Below are 27,492 nucleotides of genomic sequence, written 5' to 3' on the forward strand. Positions count from 1 at the left end.
ATTTTATCTCTTCCCCTACCTCCTAAGTGAAGATAGAGCTAATACTCCACAGTGGGAGTAGTATACCTGAGAGCCAAATATTAAAATATGCCAAATTGCCTGCCTTCTGACAGGAAACACCTAGTACTAATAGCAAAAAAAACCCAACCACCACACAAAGCTCAAACCCAAACAGCCAAAACGTGTCACGAAAACTGAGTTTCAGAAGATTTTTTTATGGAGAAAAAAAAAATTCCTGCTTATTGTGGGAGAATACAACTGCCTGGCTCCTCCGGGATGACAGACCATACACCCAGGCGATCTGGTAGTATCATTAATAAAGGAGGAGGATTGGCCTCATTTTCAACTTGCGGACTGCCTCCAAATCTCTGGTGAGCATTAAGACCTTCAGTGAAGAAATGCCAGGCACATCCTCATCAGAGAAAAGCAAAAAAGACTTGGGAAGCTAGGTTTGTAAATCTCATGTTGCTAGCTTTTATTTGATTTCCTTGATATGGTTTAGTGGTTTGGGCATAGGCCTTGGATATCAGAAACCCTGAGCTCTCACTCCACTTCTTCCAGTGACTTTCTCTGTGGTTTTGGATAAGTTACTTAAGCTCTCTGCCTAGTTTCCCCAGCTGTAAAATGGAGATAATAATACTTACTAATCTACCCCCCAGGTTGTGAAGATTAATGTTTGTTTGTAAAGGATTTTGGCCCAGGTCCTCAAACATATTTAGGCACCTAACTCCCACTGAAATCAGATGGACTTAGGCATCCAAATACTTTTGAGAAGAATCTGGGCCTTTGAACATGGAGAAACAGAAAGGGGAGCTGAAAAGATAGGGCATGGGGAAGGGAGAAACATGGACTGAATGCAGTGGGGGAGGGACGGAGGAGAAGAATGTCTGGTTTTCTATTCTGATGCCAAATATCCTCTTCACAAGGATGATATAATTATTTCATATACAAATGGAATGTTAAATATAGTGATTTAAAAAAACACACTAGTAAATTATCAAATGTGCAACTTTAATTAAAGCTAAATCACAAAACGAAAGGCTTACACTGTCTTTTCTAAGTGGAAAGTATTTTCAACCCCGCCTCAAAATCTTTGTGGGCATGGGTAGGAGGAGAGGCATTTTGGGGCAGAAATAGATTGACAGAGCACTGATATGACAGTAATAAACCCATGATAATAAATTATACCATTGTTGGTAGCTTGCAAGAAGGAAGGTGGTAATTCTGCATTTTAAAAATGTTCCTTTAAATTACAGGGTTCTTGCTCCATTAAGAGAATGATTTGGATTTTTTTTTCTTATTCATAAGCCAGGTTTCTTTTCCCCTCCATTCACTTCATTTTTTATTGGATGTCAATAGAATACAGAAGAATGCAGCTTTACACAGAGAAAATCTGCATGAAGAGATATGCCTCCTGGATAATCTTTATATGTTAGTAAATCCTTCTGTGGTGAGACTCTGAAAATGGCAGCATGAATTTTCCCTATATAATTACCAAAATTAGATGACCTAAAAAGGTGTAACTCAATCTTAGGTTCCTATTCAAGTCCAAAAAGCTATCTATTTGAAACTATGCGTAACTTGAGCTTCTTAAGGATCACAGGGGAACAATAGCTTTTTCATGGTATTTATTCCTGGGAATTTCTTTTGATGGGTTTTATTTATGTTGGATTATTATACAAAATATTGACTTTCATATTTATTGAAGAAACAGGAAAAAGACTGTAATGAGGAACACTTTGTTTACTAAAGCCTTTTTCAGAATGTTTCTATGCAGATCTAGCTTATGGTAAATTGGAGGTAAGAAAAATGTTTGTTGTCACAGATGTTTACTAAGTTTCACGCTATTCAAACTGCGTGCTTAACTTAGATCAGGCAGTGAAAAGCAGTGACTGAAGAGAAAGTCACAACAGAAAGATTTGTTTTCTCAGGTAATGATGCTAATGTTCCTCCACGTAATTTGGAAGTTATTATAGTACTGTACAGTATATTGAAAAATTAGAGATTCAGATCTAAGGGTATGTATGCGCAAGAGGTGGAAGGTGCATTACCCAGCTTGGTACTGGTAGGTGTAATTCCAAGCTCATGCAGACATACTTGTGCTAGCTCTGCTCAAGCTAGCACACTAAAAATAGCAGTATGGCTGTGGCAACATGGGTGGTAGCTGGGGCTAGCCATCCAAGTATGTATCTAGGCCCTCCGACAGGGTTGTATTCGGGAACTAGCCTGAATCACCACCTGTGCCACTGCACCACAGTGCTGTTTTTAGTGCACTACCTAAAGTAGAGCTAGCACGTATCTGTCTACCCAAGATGGGAATAACACAACCCAGTGGCTGTATAGACATGTGCTTAGATACCAGTCATAAAGTGCTCTAGAAATGGACATAAATATTTTCCCACTGATAAGCATCTGATATCAGAGGGCCAAATGCTGGCCCCTTCCTGCTTTCCTGTAGCATTGAGTCTGTCAAGGCTGTGAGACATAACATGGCGTGACTTGGAGACTGTCCTCTTCCATGGATGCTGAAGGGAACAGTGCTCCATAGCATCCATAAAGTCAATCAAGCCCTTCTTCTGCCAACCTGTGGAGTCCATGACTCCACCGCACCCAGACATTGACACCTGAGATTAGCAAAGGGCTCTATATGCAGGAGGCTTCCCTTACTTTGTGTGGGGAAAGAAGAGTGAATTCCTTTTGGACTGTCAAGCAAGCAGAAAGACAGAGCAAGGGTGGAGTGCAGAACCCATTTAGGGCAAAGAAAACACCACAATTTCAATAAATAGGGAAGGAGACACACACCACAAGGGAAGCAAGAGTGACCAGATCTGTGGAAAGCTCCAGAGGGAAACATAGAATTTATCTGTCATTTGTCATCATCTGCAGTAGGTCCATGGGGTGGGGTCAGTATATGGTCCATCTATGTCATTTGCACATCCAAAAGCAGAATTCAGCACACAAACAGTTATGAGAGCTCTTTGCGTGTGAACTAAGGGAACAATACATCCCTACATTATTCAGATGAAAACAAGCAGATTTTTTCTTTGTCAGCTGATTAAGATTTCTAAATAGAACCATACCTGTGAGAGATGGAAAAGACCTCTTAGGTCACTCTATATGCCAGTCAGTGCATGCTTATTCCCTACAATACTTTGTCCAATTTAGCTTTGTCTCAAGCAATATGGCTTCCATCAGTTCACTTGGAAACTATTCTCCCATCTAATTGATCTCACCTTTAGGTAGTTTTTCTTAATATACAGCCTACATTTTAATTTTCTTAATTTCATCTAATTTCTCCACTATATATCTTGTGTTATCCTACACAATTCCTATTCTAAATAACTTGTAGACTTAGCTCTCCTTTTTGTTTAGGTAAGCCATAAACTTTTTCTTCTTTTTATCTTATATTTTTTTAATAAAGATTATATATTTTTACATATTTACTATTGTATTTAGACCTTCTGTCAGGAAACATTTGAGGCCAGAGACTCAGCTGGCATAAAGCTGTGTACCTCCACTGATTCAAAGATGAATCATAAGATGAAGATCTGGCTCTTGGGCTGTAAAGTGTTATTTTGTTGTTGACAGATAAATTAATAGATACAAACTTAGAATATTCTTTCCTACTCTGTTTGTATTTACTTTCTGTAGATATGTCTCAAAACACAAGTAAATCGTACAGAACTTCCAAAAAGCAGCTGTGTTCAAGTCTTCAGCTAGCTAGCAGTCTTTTAAATACTGTCCAAACTTCTGTGTGACTGTAAATCCAGCTCTACTAGGAAAGTGACCCATTGAGATAGGGGAACCATATAGCAAGTGTGAAAAATTGGGACGGGGGGGTGAACGGTAATAGGCACCTATATAAGACAAATCCCGAATTTTGGGACCGTCCCTATAAAATTGAGACATCTGGTCACCCTTTGTTGAGGTAGCTTAAACTAAACCATTTTAAGCATCTTTCTGGAAATCATTGAGACCACAAGGGGAAAGGGAAATATGATGATAACAACCTGTCAATAATATATCACTTTGCTACTGCAGGCAGACTGTCTTAATTCCTCCTCAGAGTCCATAAAAGGTTTGACACTATGTGTCTATGTTTTCACTCAAAATCAACTTGCACCACCTAGATGTCAGTAAAAAACACCTAGGTTTATCAGAGGACAAGTTAGTGTGTCACTCTCCCTGTTTACTGTTACTTTGCTTTACTGAAAGTAAAAACATTTATTTTTTACATTTGAATGGAAACCCTTTGCCTTTGAGACAATCAGTGAAACAATAAGGATTATCTACAGTCTCCACACAGCTGCTAAATGCTGGTGGCCTCATTTATAGCATCTGAAAATGAAGTTACTGATTTTTAGGTCATCTCATTAGGATGTTGGGAGGACCTTCTCTAATGCTTTAAGTTAACCCTTCAGCATCTGTCGAGGCTTTTTTTTTGAAAAATGTTGACAAACTTTCAAAAAAAAAAATTTAATTTTGAATTTTTTTTACCAGTGTTTAAATCAGCTCCAAGAACTATGCTTTATAGCTTTACAACTTGTTTGCAATATGAAACAATGATAGACTCCAGATTTGCAGTATTTATTGAAGCAAAACTCCCCGGACAGGGTACCTAATGTTGTCCTTTTTTATTTTAAACAGCTGGCTGTTGTGAACTGTCCAATCATGTGCATATTTTCAAAACCTGATCAGTGTTTCTTTCATTATAACATAGGTTTTTTTATTGGCCCAGTGAAATTTTTTCAAACAGAAAGCAAGACTTGAAAAAAAGTTGCTTTCTAGGAATTAGCATTAAATCATTTGTAGAAAGGGTGACCACTTACCTGGTCGTACTGATTGATCATAAAAAACACGTTGTACCTACCATGATACTGAATATTACTCTCCCTCTAATTTCAGCTACAATGTTCTCCAGTACTCACTCAAGTCGGAGTGGAACAGCTGCTGGGGCTGGGCCACCATCACATCCTGTCAGTCACCCTTCTCCAGGGCATAATGTACAGGGTAGTCCCCACAACCCATCATCACAGTTACCTCCTCTCTCAGCTGTAGACTCAGGCACTGAGAGGTAAGACTATCTGTATTCATTTTAAAAATGAGAAGCAATTGAGTTGAACATTGCTAAATTTAGTAGTAGTTTTATTGTTGCTCTTGTTTGTTTAGAATGTTGTTAATAGCACACCTGGATTATGATGATACTTTAACATATATTTTGTGTTAGTGCACAAACATAGAATAAGTGATCACTACCAAAGTAAATCCCAGAACATATACTTGTGCCTCTGGGATTTACTTAGCTATATTCACTGATAGTTTTAGAGAGATTCATGTGTTTTTTATTTATTATTTGTACAACAGTTGTGCCCAGAGGCCCCAACCAAGATTGGAGTCCTGTTGTGTTAGATGCTAACAAAGAGTAAGAGACAGTCCCTGCGCAGAAGAGCTTATACTTTAAATAAACAAGGCAAATAGTAGGAGGGCAAACAGAGGTGACTTGCCCAAGGTCACTCTGTAGGTCAGTGGCAGAACTGTAATGGAACTCCAGGTCTCCTGACTCCTAGTTCAATGACCTAGCCACAAGCCCATTATATGAAAACTATAAACTATAAGTAGGCTTGGAAGGATTAGGTTGTTATTGGTCAATGTTGATAAACATCAATGTCACCTTACACACACAAACCAACAAAAATATATTTCCATCCATGATTATCAAAATTTACAGAGAGGCACAGTAAGCAAAATGCTGTATGAGAACTCATTAGAGTTTGATTTAGGGTTATTTACTTCGTATATTTTGACATTTGATGCTGACAATTTGTCTTTTAACAGTCAGAAAGCTTTAACTTTTGAATCTCAATGTCTACTGTCAATAATTATTGTCTGACCCCCCAATAATTTTCTGCAACTGTAAAAAATGTAAATAGATACAATTTTTTAAAATGCTTAAAAAGGCAATTTTGTACAACCTTGAATATTTAAATAGATAACATTATAAAAACAATGCTTTAAAATGAGCACTGATTATTATCTGTTGAAATTATCAAAAAAATAAAAATTGAATTCTGCCAAGCCTAACTATAAGTAAGTGTCTCTTCAATTTAAAACCCCATTGAAGGGGAAAAGATAAGCAGCCACAATTCTGTGAGAAGGTAGAGGAGAGACGGAGAAGCTTTCTTAATAAGAATGAAAATGGAAATTATCAAGTTACTCTGTGTAAGTGGCTTGGGAGCAATGGCTATTAGACTCTCACTAGTATTTATATTCTTGTGCTACTTGCCAAAATGTTGAAGGGGGCAGGTGGTTGTCAGTTTGATTGTCGCTGACTGGCTTGGCTTTTGAGAAGTGTAACACACATGGGTTGAACCTCTGTTGCATGTGTTTGTATTTATTTTCAGCATGTTTAGTAGGATGAAGTTTGTTAATCATGAAACTTGTAGGCTGACCTTGCAAGACCTGAGTGCCTCCAGTGAACTTCCACGTGTCCCCACTGCCCTCAAGCACAGTGAATTTTTAGAGTTCAGGTCACTCTGCACCTCTCAGAAGCTTATCAGCATCTTGCAGGACTGGGACTTGATTTGCATGTTGTTTGACGTTTGCAGCTTTGAAAACTCTAGTGTAAACTAAAGCTATTTTCTCAACTGAAATAATCTCATACTTCTGAAGGAAGCTGGTATCTTCCTAATTTTTGAGACTAGGGGTAATGACGGGACTCAACTTCTAATTGAATAGCAAAAGATTATGATTCATAGAAGTCATTCATTGCTGTTTAGGTACAAGGTCTCCCATCTTTACGGTTTCTATGACTTTAGATATTTCAGTAATATGAAAGAAAATTCTCTGAGAGGGATTCAGTTTTCATCTTTAAATATTACCTAAATGATCAGAATTGAAATTATTATTGAAGAGGTATTGCATGACGTTAATGGTTTCCATTTAGTGTGTTAAGTCAGAAGTCTGACTAAAGAATCATAGAAGATTAGAGTTGGAAGGGATCTCAGGAGGTCATCTAGTCCAACCCCCTGCTCAAAGCAGGACTAACCTCCACTAAATCATCCTATGCTATACATGACAGCTTGGCAAATAGTTTTTCAGTAGAAATGTATTTTTGATATAAATTCAATGATACATACACATATTACACTTCAATTTTAATATAAATGTTCTATTCTTACTATATATCTATGAACATTTTAAAATATAGCTTAGCTGATCTTGCATGATTTTCAACACACTAAAATACACACTGCTATGTTTCACTGATGTATTGCAGGGTGTTTAATTTTCTTGAGGAATAGAAATGTCCGTAATTAGGAAAGCACAAACATCCAATTATAAACCTCAATAGAACATTCCTGGATTTCAGTTGTTGATAAATGGACATCATTCCCCCACTATGAAAACAGTACTAGAGCTCTGCCTTTGATCTTGAAGCTGGAAGAACTGGATGGCTTGGGGATTTGGGATAAGGTGCCTTGGCTAAGTTACCAGTTTGAGTTCAATTAGTTCAGAAGTGGCTGAAAGAGGTTAGAACCTCCTGCTCTATGATGGCGGTATCAGTCCACTTCTAGTGGACAGGTGCCTCATCACAACCCAATTCCCGTTGCTGCTAATTGTTAGTATCCTTGTTAGCAGAAGGGCCAAGGAGTGAACGATATATAGACTCCATTAATGTAGAAGTAGTCCCTTTCGGTCAGAGTTGAGGGATATTGGCAAATGGTATTGGGAAGTTTCTGCTGCCTTTTGTTCCTAGACGACTAGCAGGGTCAGTCCAGCACTTCCTATAAGCATTAAAATCACTGTTAAAAAAAAAATCCAGATCCTCTTAGTAGCGCATTTCTGAAAAGATTACTGTTGGGAGACCACTGTAAAAGGACTTTAATAGTGACATGTGCATGGATAGTTCCTATCTCAATAAGGCACATATATATTTAGGCAAATATTTAACAGGAGGAATCATACAAAACACAGCATGTAGCCAAGCCCTATGTGATCTGCTATCATGGAACTTTCCACAGAATTCGCCCCTCAGTGCAGAACTGTGCTTCAGAATCTCAGTTGCCATTTAAAAAAAATTAAATTTCAAATTTCATGGTTGTGACGATAACCTTGAAGATGTGAACTGAGTGTAAACTTGTCTGAGTATGTGAAGAGCCTGAAATAATGGTTCTGAGAGGTATGAACTGCCTCAGTCATCTCAATCTGAGCCTCCAGACTTAAGCTATATCTACAGGAGAGAGCTTCCAGCAGACAGCTGTACCAATGCAGCTGAGCCACTGTAAGATCTCTCATGCAGCCGCTCTACGTCAATGGGAGAGAGCTCTCCCATCGACATAATTAAATCACCCCCAATGAGCGGTGGTAACTATGTCAGTGGTAACTATAGTGGTAACTATGTCAGTGCACACCAGCATTTCTGTCGGTCTAACTTATGTTGCTCAGGAGGTCATTTTTTCACACCCCTGAGCGACATAAGTTATACCAACAAAAGTGGTAGTGAAGACATAGCCTTAGGCATGGTCTACACTTAAAATTTAGATAGCCATAACAATGGTGCTCAGGGGTGTGAAAAATTGACACAGCTGAGTGCTGCAGCTATGTCAGCATAACACCCAGTGTAGACACAGCTGGGTTGATAGAAGAATGTTTCTGTCAATCTAGCTACCATCAGTCAGGAAGGTGGAGTTCCTGTAGCAATGGAAAAACCCCTTCTGTTGCTGTTATCTGCGTCTACACTATGCACTATAGCTACAGTACTATAGCCATTGTCACACCCATAGTGTAGACATGGTCTTAGTGATTATGCAAGTGTGGAATGTGGCATTTTTTCCAAAAGATCACAGAATTCCTCATTTTTGCTACAAAATTCAGTATTTAGCTGCACCCAAAAGCCCAGCATTTTGTTTTGTCTCCCAGGCCTGCTGGGAACTGCCTGCAGCTAGCTGCCTCTTGCTCCGGACCTTTCTGCACAAGGGGAAGATAATTGAATTACACAGTGCACGCTCCCATCACTGTTTTATAGAACAGGTCAGGAGTGAAGAGTGGCTGGTGCAGAGTATAGGGAGCCAGCGCTGGACTCCAGGTTGCAGCCAGGGAGCAGGAGGAGCCTGAAGGGCTGGCTGTGTAGCGAGGCTGCCTAAAGGCTTGGGGAGTGGAGGTGATGAACTGGGGAAGCAGACCACAACCTCTCCCTGCCCTCTTCCATAGCACACATGAGGAAGGGGAAGGAGAATCTGTGCTGGATCATCCAATAACATTGTAACTGCTGAGGCCCTTGGAGCTGGGCCATGTAGAGTGCAAAGCAAAAAAATCCATCATGAAAAAAACATTGCTGAGACTAGTTATTGGTGAATTGTACATCCCATTATGAGTCAGAGGCCTGTGTGTTTGGGTGTGCCAAAACTCAAACCACCTAGATGCAGGTTCTCATATCCAAACTCTCTAAAATTCAGGAGGTGGTAGAGAAGTTAGGATAAAACTGGAATCTCAAATCTAATCTCTACCACAAAATTCATTTTTAAAATTTTTTGTTTTTATTTTTTTAATGCTCAGCACATTTGACAAGATTAGGAGTGTTCAATTAAGAGAGAATATGATAAAGATATACAAAATAACATATGGTAGATGGAAGATAAATGGGGCCAACTGTTCATCCATTTTTGAATACAAGAACAAGGGAACATTGTGTGTTTACACAATACATAATTAACCTGTGGAACTCATTGCCACAAGACTGTTGTTGCCTACAGTTTAAAGGGATTAGCTGTATTTATGGATAATAACATCTACAGTTACATTAAACAGGACACACATTTTGTTTTTTAAGACATACGTTTCTGGACATAAGTGACCCAGTAACACACTGGGGTTGGGAAGAAACTTCCCCTGTGGGCAGGCTATTCTGTAATTCTCCACTATGAGGATTCTTTCATGTTCTTCTGAAGCATCAATGATAGCAACTGCCTGAGACGGGGTGTTGAGCTAGATGGACTTGATATAGCAATTCCTATATTCCTAAAGCATGAGAAATTTTAGCTTGAAAGGAATTTTTTAGACTGTTATTAATGACTGAAGAAAATGATTTAGAATTAAAGTATTCAACTTTATTACTGCAGTGCTATAATAAGCGTTGAAGCAGTACTTTTATTTGCTTATTTGAGTATGTGGTTATATTCTTTTTATGACTTTGCTGTAAAACAGCAAGTAATTCCAAGCCAGATCTCCAGAAGCAAGAGCCTCCAAGTGAAGTGGTTCTAACCAAAGGGTCAGGACAGCTAATGCTTACATATTACAACGCTTCCTGTATATGGCATGAAACAGTCTGGCTCTAAGAAAGATTCCCTAAAAGCACTTAACAACGTTGTTTTGAAATCAGCACAGTAATTTCCTCCCATGGTTGGGACAGTTGGAAGACTTGTCTGCTCAGCGGCTGTATCTCTTTTCTGCTAGTGAGGAAATGTTTGCCTGCTAACAATGACAGACTCTAAAGAGTATAGATGAGCAACAGATCAAAACTTGGGCCTAGCCTTAAGCCAAGCTAGCAAAACCTGATATTTCTCTCTATTCTGTTTCAATGCCTTGTTTCTTTTTTAGAGAGATTATCTGCCCTCACTTGCACTTACTGACAGTTTAATTCTCTAGTGTAGATGTAACCAGTCATTGTGTTACAGGCCCCTCTCTGTGCTGACCCACAAAGGATATGAGTTGTTCTCTCTTCGAGTGATTGCTCATATCCATTCCAATGTAGGTGTGTGCGCGCCCCGTGCACAGATTCCCGGAACTTTTTTCCCTAGCAAGCCCTGCATGGCCAGCTCAGGCGCCCCCTGGAGTGCCGCGCTCATGTCGCGGTATAAAGGGCGCTGCTGGCTGCGCGGGTCCCCAGTTCCTTCTTTCCGCCTGTGACGGTTACTGGAACTATCGCCTCTTGCTGTGTGCAAGTAGCTCATTCCCTAGTTGTTTGACTGTTTTCAACGTTTCTCGTTATAGTAGTAGTTATAGAGTTCGTTAGTTTGTAGTTGTAGTGACAAGTTAGAACCCCGGACGGGGTCCTCTTCTGCTGGGAGTCATGCCGGGGTCCACAGGCTTTAAGAACTGTGTCTTGTGTACTAAAGCCTTTCCTATTAGTGACCCGCATGACCGCTGTCTCCGGTGCCTTGGAGAAGAACACCGTCAAGACAAATGTAAGATTTGTAAGTCCTTTAAGCCTCGGACCCAGAAAGAACGAGACGCGAGGCTAAAGGCGATTCTAATGGAGTCGGCGCTCCGTCCAGCTTCCGAGCCGTCCCGGTCTCCGTCGGCACCGAGTGTGTCGTCGGTGCGGAGCGCCCCCCCACCGGCACCGCTTTCGGCACCGCCGCGGGCCTCTAAAGTGGCCAAGAAGACGGCACGGCCTTCGGCCGCACCCAAGATCTCCCTCCGGCCCGCTCAAGGTGGAGGAAGTACGGAGACGCCCCAGCCAAGCGCTGTTGAGATTACTCCGGCACCGGGGTCTCCACGCGGGCTGCCTCCCCCGACTCCTGGTAGTGGGGGAGTGCACCTGCAAGGGCCGTCGACGCCGGAGGCGTTTACTGCGGCACGAGCCCTCATGGCCTTGCCCATGCCTCCGTCCCCCCCTCGGCCGAGGGACAAGAGACCCGCGTCTCGGGGCAAACCCGCGCTGGGTGGTCCCGGTGGTTGGAGACGCTCCCAATCTAAGTCTCCTGCCAGACGGTCACGGAGGGTGGAGAGCGTCGGCTCCCCTCCGAGCTCCGACTCTAGGTCGTCGAGCGACTCGGCACCGCGGCACCGTGGGCGGTCCCGAGTCCGTCGCCGGAGCCGCAGATCCAGCTCCGATTCGAGCGGGGACCGGGATTCGGGCTCACGATCTACGGTGCGGAGCCCATCCCGGCACCGATCGAGGTCACTGTCGGTCGTTTCGAGAGGCAGCGACTCACATCTGGCGGCACCGCCAATCCCGGCACCGACGCCTGCTTCGGCACTGTTGCCGGCTCCGGCACCGGTGCAACCGGCACCGATGATGGCACCGTTGCAGCCGGCACCGATGATGGCACCGGCACCGACCTCGGGACGGCTGGACTCCCTTCAGCGTCACCATCGTCGGCACCGCTCTCGGTCTCGAGGGGGCAAGCGGCATCGCAAGTCCTCTCGCCGCAGGGGCAGGTCGGGTGCGTCGTCGTCATCGTCCCCGTCCTCCTCTCATCGCCGGCACCGCAGACGTCGGCACCGGTCCACGTCGTCCTCATCGGACTGCTCCACGCGTCGGCGACATAAGCGACGCACGGGGGGCTCTGGTGACACTAGGGCGGTGCGGCTCCATCAGCCTTCCCTGCAGGCTGCGGGGTGGGCCCAGGGACCTTGGCAGTGGCCGTATTGGGGACCCTGGAATGCCTCTATGCCCCAGGGCTCGGTGTCACTGCACTCTGTGGTGGCCCCCCCAGTCCCCCTGGCCCCTAAGGTTCATGAGCAGGGTTCGGAGGACTCGGACCCTGGGGAGGGACCCTCTTCCGCACCCCTACCCTTCTCTTCCTCATCGTCACCGGATGAGGCAGCAGCAAGGGATCGTAAAGGGCCCCTGTTTGACTTCAGGGCCCACCAAGACCTCCTAAAGAGGGCTGCTGAGAACTTGGGCATGGAGTTTAAGCTCATGTCTGAGGAGGAGGACTCCCTCTTTGGGCCCTCGGGCTCTCTGGGACCCTCCCGGGCGACCTTGCCAGTGCATGACAATGTCATGAAGATAGCGAGGAAGCTGTGGCAGACCCCTTCCTCCCTGCCTTCCACCTCTAAGGGGGTGGAACGGAAATATTATGTCCCCAAGGAACCCTTTGAATTTCTGTACAGCCACCCTGCGCCCAGTTCTCTGGTGGTCGATGCGGCCAACCAGAGGGACCGTCAGGGGGGTCAGGGTAGCACCCCTAAGGACAAGGAGGGCCGTAAGCTGGACTTGTTCGGGAGGAAGATCTACTCTACTGCGGCGCTGCAGTTTAGAGTAGCGAACCACCAGGCCTTGTTTGGGAAGTATAATAAGAACCTGTGGGCCTCGATGCAGAGGTTTGCTTCCCAGCTGCCCCCTGACCAGGAGGCGGATTTTTCCACGGTTCTGCATGAAGGATCTGCGGTGGCTACCGCTGCGCTGCAGGCGGCTAGCGACGCGGCTGACACAGCCAGTAGGGCAATGGCCTCGGCGGTGGTGATGCGCCGCTGCTCGTGGCTTCAAGCCTCTGGCCTCACTCAAGAGGTTCAGCAGGCTATCCAGGACTTGCCGTTTGATGGCCTGGGTCTGTTTTCGGAAAAGACAGACGACAAGCTCCACGCTCTCAAGGACTCTCGGGCCACCCTGAAGTCTCTGGGGTTGTATACTCCTCAGGCCTCCAGGCAGCAGTCCAGGCTGCAGGTCCAAGGGCAACCACCGCCCCCGCCCAGGCCGGCTCCTCGACCACCCCAGCAGAGGAGGGGTCGTGAGCGCTACCGCGGTCCCAGCAGGGGAGGCCGCCAGGGATCCTCTGCGAGGGGCCAGCATGGGCCTGCAAAAGGGGGTAATCAGGCTAATAAACGTTTTTGACCCAGAGCAGGAGGGTAGTACTCTTCCTTCTCTCTGGGATCCTGGTCGGCCGTTTGGGGACAGGCTTCGCCCTTTTCTTTCAGAATGGGAAGCCATCACTACGGACCGCTGGGTCCTGAAGGTGATTGCTAAAGGGTATGCCCTCCAGCTTACAACCTCCCCTCCCAACACCTCTCCAAGGCTGTCCCCCATTGGGGATCCGGCCTCGGTTCAGCTCCTGGTGCAGGAGATTGGGTCGCTCCTCACGTTGGGGGCAGTGGAGGAAGTCCCACTGGCCGAAGAGGGCAGGGGCTTTTATTCTAAGTATTTCTTAATCCCCAAGGCGAAGGGAGGCCTTAGGCCCATTCTGGACCTCCGTGGCCTAAATAGATATATTAGGCGAGTTAACTTTCGTATGGTCTCTCTCGCCACAATCATTCCGGTCCTTGACCCAGGGGATTGGTATGCCGCCCTGGACTTGAAGGATGCATACTTTCACATCTCGATATTACCGGCCCATAGGCGGTTTTTGAGGTTTGTGGTAGCGGGACACCATTATCAGTTTCGGTCCCTACCCTTTGGGCTCTCCTCAGCACCCAGGGTTTTTACTAAGTGCATGGCTGTGGTAGTAGCCCACCTGCGCCGTAAAGGTGTTCAAATCTTCCCTTACCTGGATGACTGGTTAATCAGGGGGAGGTCGAGTGCCCATGTGAGACATAGTCTGTTCCTCACACGCGACTTGTGTGCTAGACTGGGGCTGATTATCAATGAGCAAAAGTCCACACTCACTCCGGTTCAATGTATTGAGTTTATTGGAGCCAGGTTAGATGCAGTACAAGCCAGAGCCTTCCTGCCTCAAGCAAGATTTGAGGCGATGGCAGCCATAATATCGGATCTCCACTTGTCCCCCATGACGACAGCCAGGCACTGCCTGCAGCTGTTGGGACATATGGCGGCTTCTACATATGTAGTGAGACTGGCCCGATTGAGGCTTAGACCTCTCCAGGCGTGGTTGAATTCGGTGTATGTACCACACAGGCATTCTCTAACTAGAGTGGTCCTGGTTCCCCCACAGGTGCTGTCGTCCCTCGATTGGTGGAGGGACCCCAGGGAAGTGATGATGGGCGTCCCCTTCAGAGAGTTCACCCCATCTGTGACGCTCATCATAGACGCATCCGATTGGGGATGGGGAGCCCACATTTCTCACGATCAGGGCACCCAAGGGCTTTGGTCTCTGGAGGAGAGAGCTCTGCACATCAATGTGCGCGAGCTCAGAGCGGTCCGGTTGGCCTGCAGGGCCTTCCTCCCCTTCCTCAGGGGCAGAGTGGTCCAAGTCCTTACGGACAATACGGCAGCCATGTTCTACATGAACAGGCAGGGGGGGGCACGCTCCTCGGCACTTTGCCAGGAAGCCATTCACCTCTGGAACTTCGCGGTGAGACACGGTTTTCATTTATCTGCCTCTCACCTCCCGGGGGTACGAAACAGCGAGGCGGACCGCCTCAGCAGAATTTTTTCTCCCCGCCACGAATGGTCCTTACACCAGGACATAGTGGCTTCCCTTTTCCAACGGTGGGGTTCTCCCCGTCTGGACCTGTTCGCTACAGCGGAGAACAGGAAATGCCAGAGGTTTTGCTCGCTCAGGGGTCGCGAGCCGGGCTCTCTGTCCGATGCCTTTTTGGTTCCCTGGACAGGGGAGTTAATGTATGCTTTTCCCCCGTCCCGCTCCTGCCCCAAGTCCTCCTAAAAATCAAGAGGGACAGGGCGGACGTTATCCTGATTGCTCCAGCGTGGCCGAGGCAGCATTGGTACAGCATGCTGCTCGACCTCTCCATCACCGAACCGATTCCGCTACCCAGACGGTGCGACCTGATCTCCCAGGTCCATGGGAGATTGTTGCACCCCGACCTGACCTCCCTCCACCTTACCGCCTGGAGACTTTGTGGCTGACGGAGGGAGAGAGAGCCTGTTCCATGCAGGTTCAACAGGTCCTCCTGGGCAGCAGGAAGCCGTCCACGCAAGTAACATACAAAGCTAAGTGGCGGAGGTTTTGGGGTGGGCAGAAGCGAGAGGGTTACACCCTAGCATCTCCCCTATTCAGGCCATCCTGGAGTACTTACTGCAGCTTAAACTGCAGGGCCTGGCTTTGGCCTCCCTCAAGGTCCACCTGGCAGCCATCTCGGCCTTCCACCAACCCATGGAGGGCCGCTCCCTGTTTTCTCACCCTATGTCGGTGAGGTTCCTTAAGGGGGTGGAGAGGACTTTCCCTCAGGTGCGGGACCCGGTGCCACCCTGGGACCTCAACTTGGTCCTCAACGGGCTGATGGGTCACCCATTCGAGCCCTTGGCTACATGCTCCCTTCTACTCTTGTCATGGAAGGTGGCCTTCCTAGTGGCTATCACCTCGGCCAGAAGGGTCTCCGAACTGAGGGCGTTAACCTCGGAGCCCCCTACACGGTTTTTTATAAGGATAAGGTCCGGCTGAGGCCTCACCCGGCTTTTATGCCTAAGGTGGTGTCTCAGTTCCACTGTACCAGGACATTTTCCTTCCTGTGTTCTTTCCCAAACCCCATGGGTCGGAGGAGGAAAGGAGGGGACATTCGCTGGACGTCAGGCGAGCCTTGGCCTTCTATCTCGAGAGGACCAAGCCTTTCCGGAAGTTGACACAGCTCTTCGTGGCTGTGGCGGATAGGATGAAGGGCTTGCCTGTCTCCACCCAGCGCATCTCCAAGTGGATTACTGCCTGCATTAAAGCATGCTATGAGCAGGCAGGAGTACCCCTCCCAGGGCCGGTGAGAGCACACTCCACTAGGGCCCAGGCCTCTTCCGCAGCCTTTCTAGAGAGGGTTCCCCTGCAGGACATCTGCAGGGCAGCGACCTGGTCGTCAGTCCATACGTTCACGTCGCATTACGCCATCGTGGAACAAGCAAGGGAAGACGCAGGGTTCGGCAGAGCCGTGCTGTCAAGAGCAGGTCACCGATAACTCCTACCCTCCTCCAAGGTACGGCTACGCAATCACCTACATTGGAATGCATATGAGCAATCACTCGAAGAGAGAAAACAAGGTTACTTACCAGTAACTGTTGTTCTTCGAGATGTGTTGCTCATATCCATTCCAAACCCACCCCCGTCCCCGCTGTCGGAGTTGGCAGAAAGAAGGGACTGGGGACCCGCGCAGCCAGCAGCGCCCTTTATACCGCAACATGAGCGCGGCACTCCAGGGGGCGCCTGAGCTGGCCATGCGGGGCTTGCTAGGGAAAAAAGTTCCGGGAATCTGTGCACGGGGCGCGCACACACCTACATTGGAATGGATATGAGCAACACATCTCGAAGAACAACAGTTACTGGTAAGTAACCTTGTTTTACAGCCCCAGTTAAGGAGCTCTAACTCAAGATGTAGCCATTTATGTTTTAGTCCTGGAGATCCCCAGTTCAGTTCCTGATGTGTTGGTCAAGATGGCAGCTGTCATATCAGAATAGCCACTGGAAGTAGGAAAAGGCTCTTCACCTGCTGATGAGGAGTTAAGGGTGGATTTTCACTCCTAAGGCTAGAGTGCTAGATTTTCAGCAACAAATGGAGATACCTGTCCTGGGGGCGGGAGTAGAAGTGTGCCATGGATTGTTCTGCATTGGTATGAAGAGGTGTGCACAGGTTGGTCTTAGCAACAATACCTCCTATGTCTTAACCAAGCAACTGTCTCCTTTCTACATGTGGAAAGACTACAAATGCCAGCTTTATGGAAGGAAAAAAGTAGAAACTTGCTTGCTGTTACATTTGTGCAAAAAGACAAATAATTTGCACATCACCATAAACTGCAGCTTTTTAAAAAATGTGCATGGATTTAGTGTTGGTGAAGGCATCCACTTGACAATGCTGGTGAATGAAGTCTTCTGTTTAACTACAATAAAGCTGCAGGAGGGCAAGCTTCTTATGCACAGGCATGCTTCACACCTGATATGAGGGAACAGGGATTTCCTTTAGGTGTAGCAGGGGTCATTCAATCTCCATAGCCCATGCAGTTTGTGGCCTTTCTGCTGAGTAAGTATAAAGTGTGTGTGTGATTTTGTGATGTGGGAGCTGGAACTGAGTCCCTTTCTGGACTCTGTCCCCTCATTGTGAACAGGCTGGGGAGGAGACTTGTCTCCCAGCACTTCTCTCTTGTGGGGCAGTGGAAGCAGCTCTCCTGGTGGCTTGGCAACTGCCTGCCTGACACTGTTGCCAGCTATCCTGACTTTTTCATCAGTCATAGGATTTCATCCAGGGCTGGAGCCAGTCTGGTCATGACATGAGAAGTACGAGCCCCAGTTTCAGACCTGCATGGGCAGCGGGGATGGGGATGCTCTCCAGTTGGCTGCCTTCCCCACTGCCCACCTCCTGGGGAAGAGCAACCAATCAGAGCTGCTGCAAGAGGCAGAACTTCTTCCTACTCCCCTCAGGAGCCGACACTATCTTCACAGGAAGAGAGGGAGAAAGAGGGAGCGGAAAAAAGCCTAGCAGCTCATGGCTCTGCTCCCTCTTTGCCTCCTCTCCTTTGAGCAACAGGGACAGTTCCCCTTCTCCTCCATCCTCCACACTCCCTCCCTGTAACACCCAGCCTCAGAAGGGTGGTGGGGGGGTGAAGAGCCCCTAGAGCTACTTACCCACATCCTAGAAGTGGGAGAGAGGACCCTACTGCCGCCTCACAGGTCTAGGAGTGAAGAACCCCAGGAGGAATGGAGTTGAGGCTGGAGGAGGGCAGACCTGATGTGGAGGCAGAATTAATTGCTGGGTATGGGGGGACAGATGTGGGGCTCAAAGCTCATGCAGCAGGGGCCAAAAATCACCTCAATAAATCTGGGCATGTGGGTGACACTAAGTATCTCACACTGGGTGTGGGTGGGACTGTTCAATCAAAAGTTTTTTAAAAATGAGTTTTAAAAAAAAAACAACTCATGATTTTTGGTGGTCTGACTCATGGCTTTTGAACCTGTGCAATTGGCAATACTGCTTTCAGATCAACCCCATTGCTGCTGACACAAATCAGGGAGCCTCCCTCAACTACTCAATGTGTGTGCACAGCAGGGCCCTGAAACTATGCCGGACTGTTGCTACTCAGAATTGGAACAGCCCCTGTTTTTTGGGACTGCACCATGAAAAATCAGGATGGGTGACAAGGACTCATGCAGAAAATGGGCTTAATTGGAAACCTTATGTGGAAAAGATGCCAACAAGTGATGGGCTTGGTGGGGTGTTCTACCAAGGTGTTTATACCATGCTCATCGCTGTGGTATTTGCAGCTGTAGGTGCACAAATGCCTATCCACTCTGCTGACAGTTTCACCAGCTCAGCTGGCTGACAGTTCCTTCAGGTAGCCAAATCCGCCTGTCGTGCACACAAAAATTGAGAAAAAATCCTGGGACCTTTTGTGAAACAGGAATGTTGGGACAGGCCCGGAAAATCGGGTCAATCCTGGGTTTCAGGGACACATGTCTGCCTCATTTTCAGGGAGGGAAAACTATTTGAAGGGTCTTCTCTCCTCAATGTTATAAAAGAGGTACCACTGGGGAATTTGTCTCCTCATCCCTGGCGGTTACAAGAAAGAGGGTTCGTTCTGTAGTGATGCAAATGCAGCCTGCTGGACAAGCCAAGTTGGAACAGCTAGGAGAACAAATGAGTGTTTCTGTTATAGCTCAGTGATGCTGCCAGCAGAGCTGGTGACAGCAGCAAGCAGAGAGGTAAGAAAAATACTCAGCCATATTTGGATGACAGACATTTTTGTGCTCAGTGGAAAATCTAGTTTTGATTTGCCCATCTCCTGGGGGTGAGGAATGCTGTGTCATAAGTGCAAAATTTTGCAATTTTTGTCTTCCTAAAACCTTAGGCAAAACATGTATATTCATGACATTTTTAGAAAAATATTGCAATATTTTAGAAAAATGTTGCTATTGTGTTTTACAAAAAATCACATTGTTCTTTAAACATGTTTTTAAACTAAGTTTTTTGGCTCACAGATCTGGTAGCCACCTGGAATTCTGGTGCATTTCATTGGGCTATAGTAGACTGTGAACTAACGAGACGTTTTACTAGTCTACAATAGCAGAATGTAAGGTGTTATGGGGACTTTTTTAATATGAGAACTGCCCTGGAACTTTGCCCAAAATTTCCTGGCTTTGACTAGAAATATTAACATATGTAGAGACAGTCTGTTCATGATTATTGTTTACTGAGCACAGTCAATGTGCTGAGCACTACACAGAGCACTAAGGTAGACAACAGCCTGCCCCATGCAGCTTACTTATTTTTTTCCCAAACACAGTCAAAACCAGGAAGTTCAGAAAATCTAATGAGAGCCTGATCTTATGACCGTACCAACTCAAAGACATTTTGTTATGTTCAGAAAAGCATTGGAAATATGGGTTGCGCAATTGAATCTTCAGTCCTATAGAGTTTTCCCCTTTTGCTGTTGCCCATCCAGTGTGTCAGTTACTGGGTCACTTGTGTCTAGAATAAACAAAGATGATTGGCTGTGAACAAGCTAGCTACATACCTCCTAATTTTTATTGCTATGTTGAGAAAAGTGGGTATCAAGATAAAGTGGTCTCCACCATAAAGGCTGTCTCTACTGGTTGTCACTGATAACATTACATGTTTTACTTTCACATGGGTAAACCATTATTGAATCTTTTCTCCTCCAGTTAAATCATTACAAATAGGTATGCTTGTCTTCCCTTTCAACTAATTTGTTTTAATAAAAATACTTTTCGTGACCATGCAATAAAACTGTGTCCTAGTGAATAGAGCACTGGACTGAGGCCTTCAAGATCTGGGTTTTATTTCTGGCTTGGCCACTGGTCTGCTGGATGACCACGAACAAGTCACTTCACTATTTTGTGCCTCAGTTTCCCCATCTGTGAAATAGGAGGAGTGATGTTTACCCCCTTTGTCAATCATTTTGAGATTTACTGATGAAACATGATATATAAAATCTAGGTGTTATTACTGTTATTGTACAGAATCTTATTTTTGATTTGTCATATTTTAATCCCCTACAAGATGTCCATAGTGCAGATAAACTCTTCTTGAGGGAATAATAAACACTTCTTGAGGGAAGCTAAGAGCTGGGTAGGATGAAAGGCAGAAGTTTAAGAGCAAGTTGGGATTGATTATCCCTTTCTTGGCCTTGAAGAGCCAGTTCTGAACTAGCACCAGAAGAGAAGATTTAAGAAAAATAATAGAAGGTGAGAAGTGGTAGCACCAGGATCAGTAAGTAGCTAGTATCGTTGCCCCTTGGCCTGAGTAGTTAGCCAATATTCAGAGCTTTGCTGGGTTGTTTCTATTAGGAGGAAATATTCATTATGAGCCAGATATTTCTTTGGTGAAATCCTGTTTATTTACTAAGTACACAAAGTCCTGGTTTCCTCAACACAGTAGGAACAAACAGCAGGCAGAGTTCTCGCTCATAATTTCCAAGCCCACCTTTCCAGCCAATCCTGTGCTTCATGGAGCAGAACCATGCTCATCACTGCTTCTGTGGCTTTTTGCTGCCTTTCTCTTACTTTTTGGTTGCAACCAGTGAAAGACCCAGCTCCTATGTTTGCAATCAATCCCCAGGAAAAGCTCTTAGCCAGCCGGGCTTGGTGTGTGATTAGCCATGCATGTGGCCTACTGCCTTGGATGGTGGCTTCCATTATCTCCAGGAATCTTAGTCCATAAAGGAGCTTAATTGCTACTTCCATTTAGTCTGAATGAAGAGAGTAGCATGCTCATCAGCTTTATCTGAGATTGTCTATAGATAACAGACATGGCCAGTGGCTGCCATTAACGTCTTTAAACTTAACAACGTTTGAAGTCTGTTCTGACATCCATTTGCCCTGAATCCATGCAATTCTTGTGCACACTTCAGTGGATACGGTTGACTCTCTTGGACTAAAAGCGTGTAAAAGTTCACAATTGTTGTTTGCTTTGTTCCTTTTTCTGGTTGAAACAAGGGGAATATCTGTGATTCTGTTTCGATGCATACACATTCAGATGCTTGACAGTTCATAGCCATTCTCTCAGAGATTAATTGGGCTGAAACCAGTTTGCTGATATGTAGAAGATTCACAAAGAGAAAACAGAATCAGAAGAAGAAGGGAGTTCAGTAGAGATGACAGCTCCAAGAAGATCAAGCAGTGAAGGTGAAGCAAATTCAGTAAAAGATTTCAGTTTAAGCACAATGTCAAATATTACTAGGCCAATCATGTATTTCCATGTCCGCATTGAGACTGGCAGTGTGAAATCAAATAAAGGAACGCTAGCCAAAAAGTACACTAGCCAAGATAATTTTGAGGTGACAACGCTTTGAAAGTCTTTCGAATACTTCTGTGAAGAAGTGGAGCACCATCAAAAAACCTTTGAGGTCAGATTTACCCCTGAATGGTAATTTTCTTTTTGCTTTTTTTGATTCCAACCAGCTTGAATAAGGACAGACAATTGATACCACAGTCATAATGCTGATATCGGGTTCTGTAAAGGGAATCCAGCAGCCTGGATTAACAATGGAAGTTCTGTTTTGTGTGGAATTGAGAGAATGAGGATTTTCTTCCCTTCATTCCTTCTGTTCCCTCCCTTGGAATCACCTCCTAGATCAGGGGTGGACAATAATTTTTGCAGAGGGGCCGCTCCACAAACTCTGGTAAGTCTTGTGGCTCTGGGCCGCTTCCGATCATGTGACCAGAAGCAGGAAATTTGGGTAGCGACTGGCTGAGAAACTAAGTTGCCCGACACTCCAGTTTCCTCGGCAACTGGAGCATCAGGCAGCTTAGTGATTCTCGGCCATATGACCAGAAGCAGGAAGTTCGGGTAGCGACTAGCCAAAAGCTGCCTGATGGCTCCAGTGTAGCGCTTCTGCATGGCAGCCAGCAGGCCAGACAGAACAGTTAGATGAGCCGGATTCAGCCTGTGAGCCGTGTTTTGCCCACCCCGTCCTAGATTCTGTGATGCACAAACAATTTAGCAACAGTCAGGTCTGTGGCCAAGGAATCTCAAAAAACTTGAGGTTCTGATTAAAGAACACCTTGTCTTTCTCCAAACATATAAAAGCTTTCCCCTCTTCACCTCACCTCCAAATAATCATTTTCAGTGTTCTGGGTCCTGCTTGTCACTTAGCAAAAAACTACTAGCACCAAGCACTGTTTGGTGGTGGTGGTTTATTTTGTGTTTTGGTTTTTTGTATTGATGCTTGCTACTGTACTCCTTAATTTACATTATGTCCAGGTCCAGCCAATATTTACTATAACATTTATTATATTTAGTGATGATCCATACTGACTAATTAGTAATCATCTACACATGTCACATTGTATAAATTAATCTGGTCAATTAAACTTTGGTAACATTGTCATCTTGTTACCTCCTATCAAATAATTTCAAATCTAGTCATTCATTTACAGGACAACTTTCCTAGCTCCCTCTGAGAAATGATATACTGTGCAATGTCTCCTAGAACATGCTTGTTCTGGTGTTAAAGACCCCAGAAAGCTTAGAGGAAGGGACCTCTCTACAAATATGGCTTGGTCCTGATTACATGGGCTGCAGGGCATGGCCACAGTTCAGGATGGCAGTTTCAAGCTGGTCCTGATTGTTTAAGAAACAAAATTAAATTTGCAGTTCCCCCAGTAACACACTGTGATTTATTTGGGGACAAATCTGGATTGAAACAAGTCCAAGTTTCTCTTTTGTGAGGCAGAAGGGAAGTATATGTAGATACTATAGTCACCCATATGAGTAAGCCAGGAATTCATGAAGTGATTCATAATTCATTATAAAGACCACTAAAGTCTACTAAAAAGAATCCCTGTCTGGCTATACAAAGTGGTGTATTATCATTGGGAGGTTTTTTAGATGTTAAATCAAATGTGAAATCTTTAAAACTCTGCTTTTCATTTTAAGTCTTAAAAAGGATTTTTTCCCCTGTTGTTGGCTGGCAGTTAAAGCTATTTTTCATTTATTAGTTTTCACAAATGAATTTTGAAAACATAGAGGATGATATCCCACGATTCTTTAAATAATAATTTTTTAAAAGATCAGTCTGTGCATTGTTCTTGATCTCTGGCAGCAAATCAATAATCTTTCTATGTGAGTGCTATCCAGAAAACTAACACAAATCTTTTCTCTTTCTTTGGAAAGCTGTAATCCTTCAGTTGTAGCACTCTTTTAAAACCCTTTTATATTTTATCTCCGAACACTTACTGTATGTTTCTTCTTTTGTTAGCCTCAATTGTTACTGCAGAACACAAAGACCACATTCCTTTGCATGTATTTTAAATGTATGGTGCAGAAATTACCTGCAACAGCAAAAATATGTGACGTTATAGACTGAGTTACTTAGTAAGGACTTCAAGATTTATCCCATTACTGGTCGTATTTCTCTAGTTTCTCCTGTACATACACATCTGTCTAGTAATAAGTTTGAGTTTGTATGCAAACACAGGAACAATGCAAAGACCAGTCAAACTGTAACTAATAAGAAACAAAAGGACTACTCGAACATAAATAGAACAAGCAGTAAAGCATACAAGGTTCACTATGAAATTTGCTATAATGTTAACATGAGCTATGGATTTGCTAAAAATTAGTAAATGGGTTCCAAATAAGGTCCAAGTCATGTAGAAGATGTTTGACAGAAATCTCTTCTTTGTTAAATCATAAGAACTCTGGTGTCTTGGATTTAAATATGCTTGCCCATGCGATGACTTTGTGCAGTAGTATTCTGTGGTAATATTATTATATTATAGATCCTACTGTATTATTTGTGAGACTACAGCCGCCTTCCATTTTTGCCTGGAAAACACTATTTGTTGCCAGGTAGGCATCATCTTGTGGATAGAGCATGGTCATGTGAGTCAAGGAGGCCAAGCCTTGTAACCTGTCTACACCTCGGCTTCTGATCTTCAATGGGAATATTACTTACCCATTTTGTAAGTGCTCTGAGATGTACAATTCAAAGGAGTTGTTATTATTACTAATGTGGCTTAAGCCCTTTCATGAAGCCTATAATACATCCAGGTAAATAACCCATCCCCTTATAGTAGCAGAAATGTTCTAGGCCTTATCTTCTGAAATACTGCACTCCTATTTCCAACTGAACCAGATCCTTAGCTCAGAAAATGCTCAAGGTGTGGGAGTTTATAAACTAGATCCAGTTCCAAATTTTGATAAGCTGAGGCTCATCTCAACTTGAAATCATTTAATATTGCAAGATCTTCATGAAAACTGATGTTCTCTATTTTCTATTGGTTTAAGATAGTTTCTTTCGAAATATTTGAATATAAAGTGGAAAAATCTCCAAGAGCTGTTAGGTGCAACAGAAAACAATACGTAATAAAAGGACTTGGGACTGATCCTACACTGCCTCTGCCCAGCATTTCTTTCTCCACTATCCATCAACGAGTCTCTGTGCCTCTTAGAAGCACTGGAATTGACTAATCGTAGCCCTTCTAAGAAGGAAGGACTGCCATTTGTCAACTGGTATCATACTGCCTCCCCACGATACAGTCCTGTAATTTAGCAGTGACCCTGATATCAGGCACCCCATCTATTATTTATATGACCCTTATCAGCTGACTATCTGAGCCTCTCCCCTGGAAGTCAGTGACATACTGAAGGGGGTGAGGTGTGAGGAGGCCATGCCCCCACATGCCAGCCTGGGGGGGTGCTGGCCAGGCCCTCCTCGAAGGAGCCACTCCCCACTGAAATCCCCAGTGGCTGCGCCAACCCTAGCTCAGGCCTACCAGTAGCCAAGGGCTCCCGCTGTGGTGGGAGCAAACGTTCTCCTGGCCCATCTGCCCCCACAAACAGGGAGCCCCCTCCTCCCACCACTGGACAGCCTGGGGGCATCTGCTCCTGTCACTCCTGCTCCCCGCCGCACCTGCCGCCCCCACAGCAGGGGGAGGAGTGGGGGACAGCGGGAAATGGGCTCGCAGACACCCCACCCCCTTGAGGCGCTGCTGCTGCTGACCAGGGGGCACAAATACAAGTATTGGTCCCCGGACGCCAGAGAACCATGGTATGCCACTGCTGGAAATTAAGAGGAGTTTGCCTGGTAGAAGCTTCACACTGGGTTTTCGTTGCTGTTTATCATCTAATGTAGTTTATTCATCTAATTTGAGAAACTGGAACATGACTCTTCTGAATATTTAAGACTGTACTCTATTCTTTTAGAAATCTGTATCAGTGCCCACTGCTAAAGCACTTTGGTGATTTAAATAATTAAAAATGGTCTTTTGCTCTTATTTATTTGGGGCTTCATATTTCAGTCTGTTTCCTGATTTTCAGGTTTGCAGCTCCTGCTCCGTCTCCCCATCATATCAGCCCCAGGAGAATTCCAGTTCCCCCTCCCATGATGCAGAGACGGACACCACAGACTCCCCATCTCCAGCCGGCTCCAGGAACACATCTGAAGACATACCAGCCAATAACAAATCCCTCTTTTCAACCAAACAGCATCCACATCCAAGGTAAGAGAGAAAATCACCTGGAACTTAGAAGCTGTTTTCATGTCACTGTTTACTCATAAAACATCCAAAAGCAAAAGAATGAAACATTTTGAGAACTTAGCACAGGGATTTTCAAAGGAGTGTTAAGGAATGAGGCAACCAGTTCCCTTTGAAAATCAATAAGAAGTGGGTACTTAGCTGCCTTAAGCTCCTTTAAGATTCTCAGCCTAGATTTTCAGCATTCATCCTAAGTGTGGGGTTCTGCGTTTCTGTGTGGAATTACTTTCAGAGCTGTAAATGAAGGATGGCTGAAAATAATACTGTGTTGTGCATGCACAGTTTTATGCCCCTAATTGTCTCCCAACTGCACACTCAACCTGTCATCAGGTTTTCAAGAAATCAGACATTTTTTCTCCCTTGCAGTTGTGGATTGATGAAGGCTCCCTTGCTCATTAACATACATGTCCTTTCAAGTTTGTATTCTCATTTGCACTATGTAAACAGCTTCTAACAGCCTCTTTCTCCCTATTTGTTCAAACACAAGTCTTTGTAGCCAAGACAAAAATTAATAGCAGCTGAAAATAATTTTTTACTGATGTTGAGAAGAATGGTAATTACCTTAACATGTTGAAAATGTGTTGACATGAGCAGCTCTGTTTCCTCTAGCAGTTAAACATGCAATTTCTCATTTTTGCATGCACAAATTGGGAGCATGTTTTTAAAAAATGCCACCCTAAATGTTCTGTGGTCTGCCATTGCTAGAGCTGATAAAATGATGTAGAACACTATTTGCAAACATTTGTTCAGAACATCCATGCTATTCAACCATGTTCGTGCCCTTTGTCATTCATGCATATTCATGCAAATGAACTTTTCTTCACCTGAGTGTTTAGCAAATGGCTTGCATATGCACCTGAAAAAAGATTTGTGTTTGAACAAGAGTATTTGCAATCTCCTGACCATTATTCTCAAAGAGCAGAGAGCCTTGTTGCTTGCCAAGAAGGTGGTTAGACACTGAATTAGCCTGATCTACTTTGGAATCTCATTTCACAGACAGATTTCTTTTAACTCTGTCTCCAGCTGTCATACACTTCATCCTGGGCTTTGAAAGTGCACTGTGGCAGTTTCTAAGTGGAGACAAAGTCACTGATGCCTCTGGGCCCTGGACAGCTGATCTTTTTGAAGATCAGAACCTAAGTTTTAAACTGACAAAAAAGCCAATCTGCGAGCCAGTACTCACCCTCGTATTCATATCAGCCCAGTCTGTTGAGGAGTTGGGCAGCCATGTTCTGTATAAACTAGAGCCTCTGCAATGCTTCCATATCCAGTGCCAGATACAACAAGTTACAGTAATCCAGTCTGGAGGAAATGACTGTCTGGATCATTGTGAGAGAGACAAGGTGGGTGAAGTAATATCTTTTATTGAACCAGCTTCTGAAATTGGTCCAATAATAGCTATTACATCACCCACTTTGTCACTCTAATATCCTGGGAC

At 44.8% G+C, this 27,492-nt stretch overlaps 1 protein-coding gene across 2 annotated transcripts in view; it reads left to right on the forward strand.

Moving 5' to 3' along the window:
- Positions 1–27,492, forward strand: part of GLIS3 (GLIS family zinc finger 3) — a 258,961-nt gene that overhangs the window by 213,886 nt on the left and 17,583 nt on the right. For both annotated transcript variants that reach the window (XM_067543059.1, XM_067543058.1), the window contains exons 8-9: positions 4,906–5,074; positions 25,837–26,018. In XM_067543059.1, coding sequence (XP_067399160.1) covers positions 4,906–5,074; positions 25,837–26,018 — 351 coding nt within the window. The remainder of the gene's footprint in view (positions 1–4,905; positions 5,075–25,836; positions 26,019–27,492) is intronic.

This window comes from Emydura macquarii, unplaced genomic scaffold, assembly GCF_026122565.2.
Source record: "Emydura macquarii macquarii isolate MOO-44397 ecotype Brisbane River unplaced genomic scaffold, CSIRO-AGI_Emac_v2 contig_767, whole genome shotgun sequence".
Classification (NCBI taxonomy): domain Eukaryota; kingdom Metazoa; phylum Chordata; order Testudines; family Chelidae; genus Emydura; species Emydura macquarii.